The 15,330-nt window shown below is 35.9% G+C and overlaps 2 protein-coding genes across 7 annotated transcripts in view; both read right to left on the minus strand.

Annotated features, from left to right (window-relative positions):
* Positions 1-4,690, minus strand: part of LOC118736904 (sarcalumenin) — a 20,040-nt gene extending 15,350 nt beyond the window's left edge. The window contains exon 1 of the mRNA XM_036467028.1: positions 4,488-4,690. Coding sequence (XP_036322921.1) covers positions 4,488-4,548 — 61 coding nt within the window. The 5' untranslated portion in view covers positions 4,549-4,690. The remainder of the gene's footprint in view (positions 1-4,487) is intronic.
* A 2,767-nt stretch (positions 4,691-7,457) lies between these two features.
* LOC118736905 (endochitinase-like) overlaps positions 7,458-15,330 on the minus strand; it is a 203,868-nt gene continuing 195,995 nt past the window's right edge. For all 6 annotated transcript variants that reach the window (XM_036467035.1, XM_036467031.1, XM_036467032.1 and 3 more), the window contains 6 exons: positions 11,229-11,853; positions 11,039-11,162; positions 10,480-10,971; positions 10,099-10,278; positions 8,040-8,261; positions 7,458-7,786 (listed from right to left, as the gene is read on the minus strand). In XM_036467035.1, the coding sequence (XP_036322928.1) occupies positions 7,631-7,786; positions 8,040-8,261; positions 10,099-10,278; positions 10,480-10,971; positions 11,039-11,162; positions 11,229-11,853 (1,799 nt within the window). In that variant the 3' untranslated portion in view covers positions 7,458-7,630. The remainder of the gene's footprint in view (positions 7,787-8,039; positions 8,262-10,098; positions 10,279-10,479; positions 10,972-11,038; positions 11,163-11,228; positions 11,854-15,330) is intronic.

The following is a 15,330-nucleotide window of genomic DNA, read 5'->3' on the forward strand; positions in this document are numbered from 1 at the left end:
CAATGCTAGCATACTACACACGTAAGCTGAATAAATACATGAAGGCTTTTATAAATACATATCCACATACATACATATTTACATACTACGCACCTACACACGTACATATCCATTTTCTTAAACTTTTCACACTGTTCTATAAAGTTTAGATACTTTTACTTAACCACTTCTCTTCTCATTTTTGTCGCTTTCATTTTGTTTCGGTTCACTGTTCAAATCTGCGTCACAAAATCCACTCGCCGTCGCTCATTTCGCTCACATTCGCCCACACATGTCCAGCATAAAATTTTAATTTTCACGGTCACCCAAGGGATCAACACATTTTCGTTTGTAGGTTTTTAGCAAATTATCAAATAAATTAATTGATTGCTGTCAGTTGATGAGCTCTCGTGAATTCTCAGCTTTCAAAGATTTTTTTTTAGGTAAACAAATAAGTTGTGCATATCTGAATTTACATACATACATTGTACATAAGAACATACCCAGTGGGAAAATAAAATGTTTGGGAATGCACAAAGTAATGGATCGCCCTTATGACCTATACACAAAAACAGCGTTGCCATACGAAAGCAATGCGTCGCATATCGTTAACGTTTTACAAAACTATATATATAGAATTTATATAAAAAATAACGTCCATGACACAGGGTTTGAACCCGTGACACCCACCAACATGTGTCCATTCGGCTGCAGCAGCTGTTGAGATAACGCGAAAAATAGACATACATATGCACTTAAGTTAGTTCTCAAACTTTTTGTTGTTTGTTTGCGGCTTCAAAACTACACATTATCCGCTCGCTTTCATTGCGAAGCGTCTTTTCATTTAACCGTTGTTAATATTTTCTTGTTAGAAAAATGTTATTCCGACTGGGTATGTACCTGTATATTCGTATAAGTGCAAATGCAAATTTTGGTCTCTGCGTTTGATTTGTTAAAAGAGCGGATGAATGTAGCAAACAAGTTGTACGCGGATCCCACGCACGACTGAAGTGAAAGTTCTTCTTCGTTTTAGCCGCATTACTCTCTATATTGTATAAAAAATTTTCTCCATAATAATGAACAATTATCTTAATCTTAATCTTTATCTTAATCTCAAATATTCGTGTAAACGGATATAATCCGGACATCCAGTTAATATCAGTTCTCTTTTATTTACCGGATATCGGTTAATTTTGCTATCTGTATATCCATTAATTTTTCTATTTCGACATATTGTTATATAAACACTCTTGTGTGGTGGTTAGCAGTGCGCTCTACCATTTCTCAGGACCTGGGTTCAAGTCAATTCCACTTAACATCAAACAATAAACAAACATTTTTTTTTGTCTAGTAGCGGTCGCCCCTCGGCAGGAAATGGCAAGCCCTCATAAAAAAAACACAATCGCCGTTGGGAGTCAGCGTAAAACTGTAGGTCCCTCCCCTTTGTGCGCACACCACAAATCGGAGGAGAAGCTCGGTCAAACACTAACACTTTTAAAGTTTAAACTTCACTGTGATAAAAATACCATTTTTTTTGGGCCTGACTCAGTTTAAACACTAAAACAAAGAGAATATCATTTGATTAGCAACAATATGGACCTTTTATCGGGGAAAAGTTACGTTGACTATTTTGTTTTGGACCGTATAAAGACAAGAAAGTTAAGGCAAATCATAACCATAGTAAAAGTTGCTCATACGTCACGTTGTCAAGTTGACTCATTAAATAGATGTACATTAGACCGTTACCACCTTGCAAGCAAACAAAAAAGTTCGCCATACACCTCTGGATCTAAAGAATTTTTGCAAGGCAATTTAAAAAATTTTTTTTTTTGGCCAAACCTATTAGACGGCTTTTTAAATTTTTCGATGAATTTCCTAACATTAGGGTGGTACGCTCAGAGATGTTAAAAATACAGTAGAATCACGGAAAAGTTAAAAGTCACCGTAAATTAGATTAACCGTCCAATTTTGTGTTTTCTTCATAAATTATTTGTAAAGATATTGTATCAAGATCAAGACATGAGGGGAACTGATTTCATTGTCACATATGAAAAATATGAATTTAAAAGCAAAAGAACTTTTGACTGTCATAGTCGGGTATAGTCTCCATATGCTGGTACAAATTAAATTCAAATTTGGTTTTTTTGTAATGATGAAAACTAAGTCATTGAAATAAATTTAGCGTGTTATGTTCTAAAAAATATGTTTATTATTTTTTTTTTTTTTTTAAATTTAGAAATGCGCTTTGCAAAGTTAATAATTCGAAAAAGTTAGGCACCTTTGGGACATATTGGTTAACTTTTTCGAGCTAATACTGTACTTGTAAAAAATAGTCAAATAAAAATACGTCACATAAAAGTATTTTAAGTACAAATGCAAAATACATATTTTGAAAATGTAAATACATTTGAAAGTATGTATGTATGTATATACAAAAGGCCGTAACTAAACAAAAGATTCTTAATGTGTATGTTGCAATAAGAAGATGAAGAGAAGAGCATGAGTAAATCTAAATAAAATTTTTAATAATTCGCATAAGAGAATGTCAAATGTCAAAAAATGGATGGCAGTGTTGTATCTACAGCTAAACTTTATGACTGACAAATAATGATAAATAGAAAAAAGTATTTAAAAATACAAAATACAAATAACGCTTAGTATTTATAATACAAATACAAAATACGCTTGTAAAAATGTACTTAAATAGATAATACAAAAACGTATTTTGTATTATGTATTTGTATGTTGTATATGAAATAATTTACATCTCTGGGTACGTTAGGGTGGTAGGAACTGAGATCTGGTGGCTAAGTACTAGAGCGGAGTATTTGAGGTCAATGAACTTTGGGGGAAAAAATTCCTCTTCGAGACAATAACAGCGATATATCCTACTTTAAGATCAGACTGTAAATGCCGAGAAAAAAAAATATAATAACTGGCCATACTGCTTAACACTTTTGATTGATAGTAGAATAAAAACAAAAATCTAGGAAAATTTCACGTCGGTTATAAAATTAAGTCTTTTAAATTTGAATATTGACGCATTTATTTCATAGTGAACAATTTTATTACGCGACATTGAGAAACGTTTTTCATTGCCACTTTTAAGACTACCTAAAAAATTGTTTTAAACAATACATTTTCGCTTAATTTTTCATTGGAAGGTTATAATAAGGTTGGTTTATACATACATGTACATACATACATATATAGCTACATAAGCATACAAACATAAATATAGTCAACAATTTGTACGCACATATACAGATTTGTTTTTTTTGCTAAAATGTTTGCGCTGCATTTGCTAAAATTAAATGATTACAAATGATCAACGCCGCGCAAACCGCGGCGACGCATACTGGAAGCTTTCGGCACTATCTTCTAAATGGCAAAAGGTGCGAAATATATACATTTGTATATACATTTGTATTTAAGTAGTTGAGGCAACTTCCACGCTGCTGGCACCTGCTTTTCATGAGTACGTGCTGTCGCCCAATGTCGCCTTCACTGCCATTTTCACGCTTTGATTTAGCGTTTCTCTTTGATATTCAAATTCGGATGTAATTTTTTTTTTTTTTATTTTACTTTTGAGTTTTCGAAAATCGTTCTTCGGCGTTTGCACGAAAATCATCTGTGCAAATGCAAAAAACTCAACCCAACCAAGAACGGTCTCTTATCTTTGGCCTATTCATCAGTTAAGTGTACACTCGAAGCAGTTGCAAAACGCGAGCGCAGATACACTCAGACCTGCCGAAGAAAGCCGCCAGCCAACGAACAACGAACAGCAGAGTTTTAAATGCGAGCGCGTAATCGCGATACGAAAGCCTGTTCCGATCGAAAATATTTTTAAAATATTATATTTTCAAACAATTTTAAAAACGACAGCAACAGCAACAGCAACAACAAAAGCACAAATAAAATAAAATTGCATAATAAATTGCTATGACTACTTTCACTCTGCGTTGTTGTTGCTGGTATATCATTATGATTGCTGTTGTTGTATTGTCTTGTGTGTTCGCTGTATGAGTGCTGACGGTGGTAGCGACAGTGTTGATGGACGCGAGGGCGCGAGGGCGCGGACGAGGGCGTTTCGACGGTTGGCAGCACGACGGACCTGCACAGCCAAGCGCGTTATTGTTGTTGCTTCTAGCTAGCTAGGGTGTTGCTAGTTGAAGGCATACAATATCAGCGACAGCGACAAAATTTTGTGTGTTGGCCTTTGCCTACATTGAAATATTATATAATTTTTTCAGTTGGAATTTTTCCGAAAATTTTCACTACACTTTCGAAGAGATCAAATATACATATATATATGCATATCTTTTGGAATATCATAATTCTTTGTGTCTTGTGAAAACTAATACTTGTTTTTGAGTTTGCTTCACACAGTCCTTAATGTCCTTTATGCATGCAACAACAACAACAATAACCACAGTTAAACAATAAAAAACAAAAAACCAAAAAAACAAATTATGCAAATATCAAAATCGAGGCAATCAATCACCTACCATTAAATGAGACGGCCGACAGGATTAGTCCTATAAGGACTAAAAATGTAAACCGCCCCATGATAAACCGAAAATTCCTTGTTGCTCAGTATTCTTCTCCAGTTGTTGTGATTGTCGTTAGTACTTCAGCCACTTCATAAATTAAGATTATTCACTATTCAAATATGTTAGGTTAAAAATATTATAAGGTACTGCGCCCTCGTATTCTGCATTAATATAAAACTTTAATTTATATTTTTCGTCGTGAAATGCACTGCAAAAAAATGCGAAAAATTTTATTTGCCAAACTAAGATACAGCAACAATAACTGTTTTAAAGTTGAAAGACAGACAATAAACTCGAAAAAATCCGAACACAAAGCACACAAATCTAAAATCGTTCATCCGCAGCCGTTTCACGTCGTTCGTTCGTTTTCGTTTAAAAATTCGTTTCGTAAAAATATATATTTGCGCCCGAATAGCACTAAGATATTTGGTTTTAATATTTTTCCATTTATTTTATCGCTTAGCAGGACATCCGTTGTTTGGGTAATCCTTTGCGTCCCTTTCAACGAATGCCAGCTAATCAATATGTGTTTTCTAAAGCAATCAATTAGAACAATGTTTTGCTTCACGTATGGTCAAACTTTAAATAAGCACAGAAAAAAAAAAATTAAAAAAAAAAAATAATAATTATAAAATTTGTAACAAAAAAAAAAAATTTATTCAGAAAAATATATATATTTTAATACGAGTACGATTATACGAGTCGGTCGATCTCTCCCGGTCCAAAACCAATTCGTAACATAGCAAGGAGATCTCACACTTTTACCTTGTGACCGCGAAAATTTTTGATATTTTCATATCGATAGTCCAAATAATTTTTCACTGACAAAATTGTAGTGAAATTTTGAGTAGAAACTCATTTTTCTTTCGCCTGGCGCCTTAGAACTGGCATCACAGCCGTTGTGCGATTGCAATTCACTCAAATAAAGACAATCCGCTGAAGATCTTCTGGGAGCTAAAATGCGAGAGGCACAAAGAAGCTGTGCGGCTAAGTAAGAGAAGCCACTATGCGGCGGTCAAATCAAATTTGCTGATATTTAAATTTTGCTGAAATTTTCAGTTACACATACATATGTATATACATATGCGATTAATGGGTTGTGGTTTGTGGTTTATGATTTCTGATTTAGTTTTTGATTTGTGATTTACGATTTATTCAACAATTTATGATTCATTTAATTAATTACATAATTCATGATTTATGATTATTGACTATATAATTTTGGGATTTTCTGTTTATGAGTGATGATTTCTAATTTTTAATTTTGATTTAAGATTTATGACTTTTGATTTTCGACTTTTAGTTTTAGGTTTATGGTTTATGACTGATGATTTATGAATTATGGTTTATGATTTATGATTCAAGATTCATGATTTTTGATTTGCGGTTTATGATTTATGATTTTCCATTTATGATTTATGACCGATGACCTATGATTCTTGATTTGCGGTTTATGATTTATTATGATTTATGATTTAAAATTTATGAGGAATGATTTATGATCTATGATGTATGAATTATGACTTATGATTTAGCTTTTTTGGGTTATGCTATAATTTATGATTTAAAATTCAAGTCAACTAATTAGATATGTACATATGTACTTATATTTTAGAATTACAAAAGTTATCATTTATTATCTTTTTCTCGTAAAATCCACGCAATTGACGACATGTTCTCATCGTACGGAAAATGTTTGTTGAGTCCATGCGACGAGTGATTTCTACTCAAGTTTTTAAATTTAGAAATTCGCCCGCTCTCACTCGCAAATAAATATCATTTTTTCGAGCTACTCAACCACTTTTAATTATTTTGACGTGCGGCTGTAGAATGGATCAAACTCAAAAGAAAAATTATGCAGGCAAATAATTAAAAGAAAAGCACTTCTAGATTCCTTGGCGAAAAAACAGAAGCACGGCAAAGAGAAATAGAGAAACTGAAAATAATATACAGTACATACATACATACATATCTGCTGTCTGTGGGCAAAAAAGACACAGCGCTGAAAGCAGTACTACGAACATTGTTAAATAGAAAGTGTGCAAAAAAAATAAATTATACTATCCGAATGCAGATTTGTGTGTCCGTATGTACACCTATACAAGCTGTGCCAGCGATGTGTTGAATGCCACATTTTATTAAACTTTATGCCGCACGCATGTCTAACGCACTTTGGTTAGAGGAATTTTTATGCGCCAAAAGGTCGCTGAATGTTTGGTAGAAATACATATCGTCACCTGAAATGCAAAAGGCCGTAACAAATAAAAAAAATCCACAATTTACTTTTTGATTGCACTGTTGAATGCATTGCTTCGAATTATAAGTCCCCACATCGTTAAGGTAAAAAAAAAAATTGTTAGTTATGGTTTTTTGCCTTACAGGTGACGACATATCTTTATTTAATAAGAAATCCTCTTTTTTATAGTCACTGACAAAAGATTTTTAATATTTCATTACCAACTGCTACTAAGCCTGTTTCGGTCTGGTAGTAAACTCGATTTGTATGAAAGATGCTAATCTTCTTAATCTGGTTGCGCATGTTTATTTATTTTTAATGTTTTTTTTTTTTTAATGCAAGAACAAGCATAAGCCAAGGTAGAAAATTGCACTATTTACCTAGGCGTCGCCGCTGTATTGGGGCTGCTGCTGCTGTGGCTGCTGCGGGAAACGCATGAATGAAAATTCAATGAAAACGTGTAGGTTGTGGAGAAATGTTGGCAGTTTGTCTTTTTCATTGACTCACACAAGAATGAGTAAGAGACAAAAATAAAAGCTAATGGACAATTTGAAGAGCTTATAGATTAAAATATTCAAAAGCCCAAGGTTTCTTGAGTGCGATGAATTATAAAGACCCATTGGAGGCCGAAACACTAAACTTAATATAAGAAAACTAACTTTACATACTTAAACTTAAATAAAATAAAGTTTCCGGTTTTTAAATATTTAATATTTATTATAAAAAAAAAATCATATAAAACCATACACTCGATCGACTTAAATAGGAGAAACATATATTCGAATTCTTAACTTATAAATTCTATTAAACTACAAAGTAAATACTTTTTTTCTGTACTTGATTCCATTAAATAAATCAAAAATTATTTTGCCTCGTTGGTCAATGCCTTCTTCTTTGTTTTGGTGCAGTAATAACGGTCACTGTTCTCAATCCAATCGCAGACATTCAAAATTGTATGGAAAGCTGTGCCCTCCTTGCACTCAAATTCGACTGGCTCGCCATGCACGCAGCGATAGTACTGCAAATATATGAGTAAGTATTCAATTAGGCAAACTAGTTGGATGTTGGCAGGAGGAAAATGAATTTCGTTAAGTTTTTTCATAATATTTCAATTTTTGTTTAATGCATTGTTAGTGTGATATTCGAAAATAACGGCTGTTACTCGAATTATTATAATGAAATGCTCGTGTTTAGACTCTTAATACATATAACCGATTCGTGGCTCGCCGATAGAAAAATTTATCATAAATTTAATTCTACAAATACCTTACCTTTTGACAGTTTGCATGCGGTATAAAATCCTTATTCGTACAGTCAATGTCGGGCACTTGATTACCCCCTGTTGTGCTAATGACCTCTGGCTTGGGTTCTAAAATCTCCAATTCACCAGCTTCATTGCTGGTCGTAGTTGGTATTTCGGTTGTTGTTGCAGTTGCAACGGTTGGCCTTGGCTTTGGTCGTGGTTTGGGTTTCTTAGAACCCTTTGAGGGTTTCTGAAATACAAAAATTAGTACCATTAGTTATGTAGCTTACAAATAAAGGAAGCTCTGTGAATACCGCCCTGTAAACAATTATAAAATGGACAAAGAAATTCCTCACTCATATAAAATTTGCGCGCGGTACCTTCCCTGGCCTTGACTAGAGCTTAACGAAATTCATGGCGTTGAAACCAATCCATAAGTCTAATCTTTAACCGACACACAGGTACACCGTAACCGCTACGATCGTGGTCGTAAACCACTTGCTGGAGGAGAAGAACTGTCCGTGATTCATTCCATTGGTAAGAGATGGAGGCTCTCGCTTTAAGTAATTTTATTGGTCTAAGATAAAACAGAGCACCGAAGCTGCCTATAAGAGCTCTCCATCTACTCCAAGAGGTAATCAGGGTTCTGAGCTAACCTATGGCTCGCTTTTGAACAGATGGGTCTCATACCAGCGTACTTTGGGGGCGAAAACTAAAACATGAGAAATTGAATGTTCCCTCTTGACAATGGTGGATCCGGGCGGTAGAAAGGAACATCTTATAATAACAAGCCCATAGCACTCTTTGTTTTGCAGTTTCTGACAGGTCATCGTCCGATCGGAATTCATGCGATCAGAATAAAAATCAATCTTCGGATAATAAGATTTTCGAATATCCGGAATATCCGCATATTAAAAAAAACCGGATACAACTCCCAGCCCAGTTGCTAAGAATAAATTTTTACCGCTGACGTTATCATTATCGAAATGGGTGTCGATAGCGATATGGTTTCGAATTTGCCTTTATATTTTTTTATTTCCCTATTTTATCCCTCTCAGTTTTCCCTGGATCACTCTTTTAAATACATACATAAATTTGTAAATGTATAAATTTTATTCGACTCCCTTCAAACTACGAGTATTTAGCAATTTATTTTTTGTTCACTCATCGTACTATTCAGCGCTGCTGACATTTTTAGCCTACTCTATAGTTTCTGTGCCTTAATTTTCTATTTTTGCGGAAGCTATTCTGCAAACACAAGCAGGCCGACTAAAAATAGGGAAATGTATTTGGCTTAGCATGGCCCAGTGGAACAATGCTATGCGCACACCTCTATATGCGTACAATTAAATGTGAATGTATTTATGTACATTAGGGTGGTCCTTAATTGTTGGAAGCTGATATTATAGTCGAAGGAATCATATTTAAATTTTTGGCCCCGATCGGAGTCGGTTCAGGCGTGTCGCACAGGGGTCAAAGTTCAAATTATATGAAAACGGCTTAACCGACTGCAATCGGGACCAAAATTTATATGTGATATCTTCGACTTTAGACGTATCAATTTTGGGTATTAAATAAAAAAAAATTTTGAATTTTTTGAGTCTCCATAGAGGCATGTGGTCTTTAACCCGTTAGCCACACGCCTTAACCGAGTCGAATCGGGAACAAAATTTATACGTGATATCTTCAACTATGGTAGTATCGATTTTAGGTATTAGATGAAAAAAAATTAATATTAATTTTTTGAGTCTCAATACAGGAATCTGAACTTTGCACGCTGTGCGACACACCTTAACCGTCTTCAGCGGGGACCAGAAGTTATATGTGATATCTGTGACCACTGAGACTGAAAAAAATCGTTAATTTGGTTTTTTAAGGACCACCCTAATGCACATATTTACGTATACGTATGTATGTATTTACATATATTTGTTTCTGTGCGCGAATTCCCAAATCTAACAAACAACTCAGCAAACAATTTGACAATTAGCTGCGATACGAAAATCGTCTCAAATATTTTTGCATTAATCTTAATTATTTTACTGAATGTATTTAAGTGCATACCTAAATAAAAGCATACCACTCACCTTGGTCGTTGTGGTTTCGTCGGCGAGTGGCCGTTTCGTCGACGTTGTCGTCGTCGTCGTCGTCGGTGTTGTTGTTGTTTGTATTGTGCTCGGGTGCGGCCTCTTCGTTGTGACATCTTGTGACATTAAGCTGGCCTCATCGGGATTCGGCGGCGTCGCTGGCGGTTTAGCCCACTCGGGCTACAAGAAATATGCACATAAACAAGAAGCATAATAAATTACAGATGCTTTGCAAATTAATAATAAAATAAAATAGTGCTGCAGTTTTGGCATTGGCTCTTGACAATATTCGTGTAGCCAAAAATTGCTTACGCAAAATATAAAAGTCAAAGCATAGCCAATCCGCTAATCATTTGCACTCGCCAAACTTGACATACTTACCCGCGGTGTCGTCTCGCGCGTCGGCTCTGGCACCATGTAATCGTGCATATTGTCGTAGAGAATTTGCATCAGCGCATTCTCGCGTCCACACAAACCATGGAAATCATCCATGTCGATGGCCCAGGTCATAGCGCCAGCATAGCCCCTTTGCTTGATGAAGTCCATTTTGATTTGTACCGACTTCTCGTTCTCATAGCCCACCCATTGTGTGTCCTTGTAGGTGTAGGGCACCATACCGTGGTCATCCCACTGGACAGTCCAACCGTTCGCTGCGTCTTGTACTTCTGTACAGATTTCATAGTAGGCGAGGAATCCACTAGCGTTAGTGTAAGGACCTGGCGCTCCACCACCTGCCTCTTTGTTGATATAAGTGCCCATATTATAGTTCTTGTTGGAGCTACTGAGTGTGTAGGTGCGGCCATAGAATGGCACGCCAACAACTAATTTGTTTGCAGGACAACCCATTTCTTCCCACAATGCAAGGCCGTCATTCTGTAAAGTGGTAGAGAAATGTATTAAAGTGACGTCTTAACGCCATCCTAATTTAGGCTACACATACCACATTTAGTTTCTCATAAGCCCACTGGTCGTGTTTGCGTTTATAAAGCGGACTGTGCACATCCGCAAATCCGGCCCAATTGCCGCGCAAGTCATAGGTCATCGCATGTATAGCGTCTAGCTGCCTGTAGTGGAAAGTTTCTTATTACAAAATTACGTCCTCAAATAGTTTGCCAATACGATGTACTTACTCGCACAACTCGGGTACATGATAGCCCTCTTGAAGTCTGAATTTCGCCACCGGTACAGCCATTGTTATTTCCCAACCGCGGCCCTCACGATCGAACGCTCGTCGCAGCTCCTCCACAAAATATAAAAACTTGTCCTTATCACCGAAAGTGCCACCACGATCCGTGGCACCTGGGTACTCCCAGTCCAAGTCGAAACCATCAAAGTTGTATTCCTTCATGAACTGTACAACGCTGCGTATGAAACTCAGCCGCCGCTCACGCACCGCCACCATTTGTGAATATTTCGAACCACCCTCAGCCCAACCTCCAACAGCCACCATAAGCTTCAGCTGTGGATGCTGCTGTTTCAGTTGCGTGAATTTTCGAAAGCCACCTTGTTCTACATCCAATTCGGGATCGATTACCAACACATCCCAGCTCTTGTCGTTCAAACCAATAAATGAGTAGACCAAATGCGTACACAAATCAGCAGGCACATCTTCGAGACCATAGCGCCCCAGTCCGGGGCGATACACAGCCCAGTTGCTGAAGTAGCAGACAATGCGTGCCGGTTGCTCATTGCCTACTGTGCATGCGATGCCCGCGGCTAGCGTCAAAGTGAGCAGCAATAGTTTTAAGGGAATGTCTGCAAGAAAGAAGTGTGATTGAAAAGATAGTAGTCTCCTTAAAATGGTACATATATATAAGTATATTTTTTTTTTAGTTTTCTTTCCGTGATAATTGAACCGAGGAGCTCAAGTTTGCTGGCCGAATACAAAAATACTGAAAACAGGGTTAGACTGGGATCGGGTGCAACGCAAGCCGTATGCGAGCGCGGAAACTGAGAAAAGCAGCGAATCGTGTTAGTCGAAGGAACAATAGTGGGTACATAAGTGTGAAGAGCTGGAAATGCTGGCTTGCAGGAATTTGGCGCTAAGAGCTTGAAGACTGTTGGATTGTACAGAACCTTAAGACTTTCGGAATTGGAGCTGCTTACTAACTGACTGGCGTCTAGAAAAAGTTGAAACTTCCAAGAAACTCGATTCTCCTGTTCTAGTTAATAATAGTTACATATTAAAAACTAGTTGAAAACAATTGTAGGGTTCTCCCAAAACGAAAAATAATTAAAGCAAAAATAACTTGAGAAGTTATAAAAAAAAAATTTCCAGAAAATTTTGTTAGCTTTCATTAAAAAAAAAAAAACATTTTCAAATTGAGTGAAAAATGAAGGCTCCAGAGTATTGTGAACACTAAATTCCAGTTTTGAGCCACTGTGCATCGGTAGGATAAAAAGACGAAATCGATATTTCCGAACACAGCAACAGTTAAAGAGCATTAATGTGGCTCAAAAATAACAAAGCTGCATACCTGTTACTGTCCGTTGGATGCCATTCGACTCATCTAATATTTCACTCTTAACTTTTTATGGCCCTGCGAATCTGTGTGTCCACCAGTGATGGATGAGTTGAAGTAGTTCCCCCCAGAATTGGGAAGGACCTCTCTGAGACGTTTGATGTTAGAAAAGGTAACAGTACGGAGCCCATCAAGTAGCGATTGTATTTAAATTCAAGGCAGAATCTCTATAAAGCAATAAATGCTAATTGGCCGGCAAAGACCTATCGCAAGTAAGAAATTTTACACTTCGAAAGTATCTCATTATATGCCAATGCAGAAGAAGATTTATGGGTCGATTATGGATGGCAACGCAACCGCAGATGGGTTGCCGATGGGCAACGCCATTGAAACGAAAATGTATATTATGAATAGCGGCTATAGTTAAGTTCTATAAAGTTGAAGGTAATAAAATTTTGAAGAACATTCAAATAAGACTTGAGTGTAAATAAGCCGAAGAAACAGCTGAAAAAAGAAATAAATTATATCAATCAAAATTTCTGCGGAAACCACAAACATGTAGTTGCCAATATAGTATCTAAGTTGCCAGTTGCCAGTCTGTAATACCATTTCAGCCACCGGCCACCTAACTGAAGTTCGGTTGCAATCCGTATTCGACCCATTGAAAACATATTTTTTTACTCCTAATAGAGTTTACTGCCGTCGATTTACATATGTAAGAATGTATAAGTATGTATGTATCTACATAGCTGCTTTAAAGCCTACATAAATACGACTACCAATAAAAAATCATAAAAAAAAACTAGAAGCCCTAACGCCACAGCTGCGATGCTTAATTAAAATTCTGCACACTAACTAATTTTCAAGTACACAAGTGCTTCCTTTTTACGCTTTTTTGCTACACATTTCACAATCAATTACAACAGCAGAATAATAAAAAAGAAAAATAAATATGTAAATGCAAAAGTGAAATATCAGCACAGGCGCTACCGCAATTAACGCATAATTATTGTAATCGTAAGTTTCGTCTAACAATTATTTACAACGCGAACACCAGTAACAAACATAGGCATAGGCATACATAAATATGTTTGCATGTACATAAATGTCTAAAAAAAAATTGTGGGGATCTTGCTGCACGACTGTACGTATTATTTTATTACCGTGACGCGTTGACTTTGACGTTGCCAAAATGAAAGAAAATTGCCAACTGTTTTGCATATAAAATAAATAAATGCGAGAAAAAAGTCCAATTTAAATTAAATTCAATTGAATTCATTTGAAATGAAAGAATTTTGGCGTTGTTGTTACGTAGCACTCATACACATATTTTTACTACCTATATACATACATACAAGTGGACATACATACAAATGTATCTGAATATACATACATACATTCTTTGTTTTATTGTGCGTCGAAAACGTCGACTGAATTAAAAAATTAATCATTTTGTTATCAGCCGCCAGCAGACGCGCCTCACGCACACACACTTTTGCAAATTTGGTTCGGCTGCTTGGATGTTACTCAATAAATATGCAATGCGGCGCGTCAATAGTTTGTTGACGTACCTGCGCTTTATAGCCAATTGGCCCGCTTCAACTACATATTATAGTGTGCTTTTATAATACATACCCTGCCGGAAATGTACTTAACTATACGCCAACTTTAAGTTGATTAGGCAGGAGCTAAAAGTCACTATTATCGGTATATTTTCTTTGACAAAAGCTAGACTTTATTTCTATGGCGATGGCCGCGAAATAGTCAAGGGTGGTTACCTCTGCATTCGATGTAACTAACCACTTTTGGCCATAAAATTTCAATAGGAAAAACAAATTTTTTTTTATTTATTTTTTTTTCATGCTGTAGTTGGTCTCACATTCGAACTCCGTCAGACGTAACTTCAAAATGATAATATGAACTTTGGATCTTCCTTTTATGTGTCCTCAATTCGAAAAATTATTTGCGGTGCTGGATATTTAAATAGCAACGCGTTTAAAGAAAACAATCTCCTGCATTACTTGTCAACTAGTTTGAAGTTAGCTTTTTGTAGCTAACTACAGTTATATATTTTATAGAAGTCCCGCAAAAAAGCTAACTACAAGTGGATTATTTTTTATCAATTGATAATTTTTTTCTGCAGGGTATGTTTACCTTAGTGACTTGTGCGAGTGTATATGTTTAAGGGCTAATGTGCACGCGTACATTTTTGGCAACGTTAAGGCTATGCGGGCTTATATTATGCATCGGAAACACCCGTGATAGCAATAAAGACAATTACAACAACTACATCTTATGTATTTTAAAAAAGTTGCTCCAAAATCGGCAGAAAACTAATGATTTTCCATTTGTGCTATGGCAGTTAAATTGATTTGTTTATAAACATTTGCTTTAATCAAATACATACATACATAGGTGCGACGCGAGTTCAATCACCGATAAATGTTTGATAACTATTTGGCTTTAATGATCAATTGGCGCAATGGCTCTGCAAATAAATGAACTGATCGTACGCATTCGATTTTTTCTGGCGAACATTTATTTTTTTCGGCTTACATGTATACATTAGAGGGCTGCATGCATTCATTCAAAACGGTTAATGAATTATTCATATACAAAACGAATGAATGAAATGAGTTTGAATGATTTGAATGCTTATCATTCATTCATTCACATTGAGGTTGTTCACGCTTGCCTGGTTATCAGGTTATGTGGTTATGTGGTTATATTTTTTATTCAGTTTACAACAATAAAATACACTACACAATTA

The sequence above is a fragment of the Rhagoletis pomonella genome, unplaced genomic scaffold (assembly GCF_013731165.1).
Source record: "Rhagoletis pomonella isolate Grant_MI unplaced genomic scaffold, Rhpom_1.0 Rhpom_scaffold_00004, whole genome shotgun sequence".
Taxonomy (NCBI): domain Eukaryota; kingdom Metazoa; phylum Arthropoda; class Insecta; order Diptera; family Tephritidae; genus Rhagoletis; species Rhagoletis pomonella.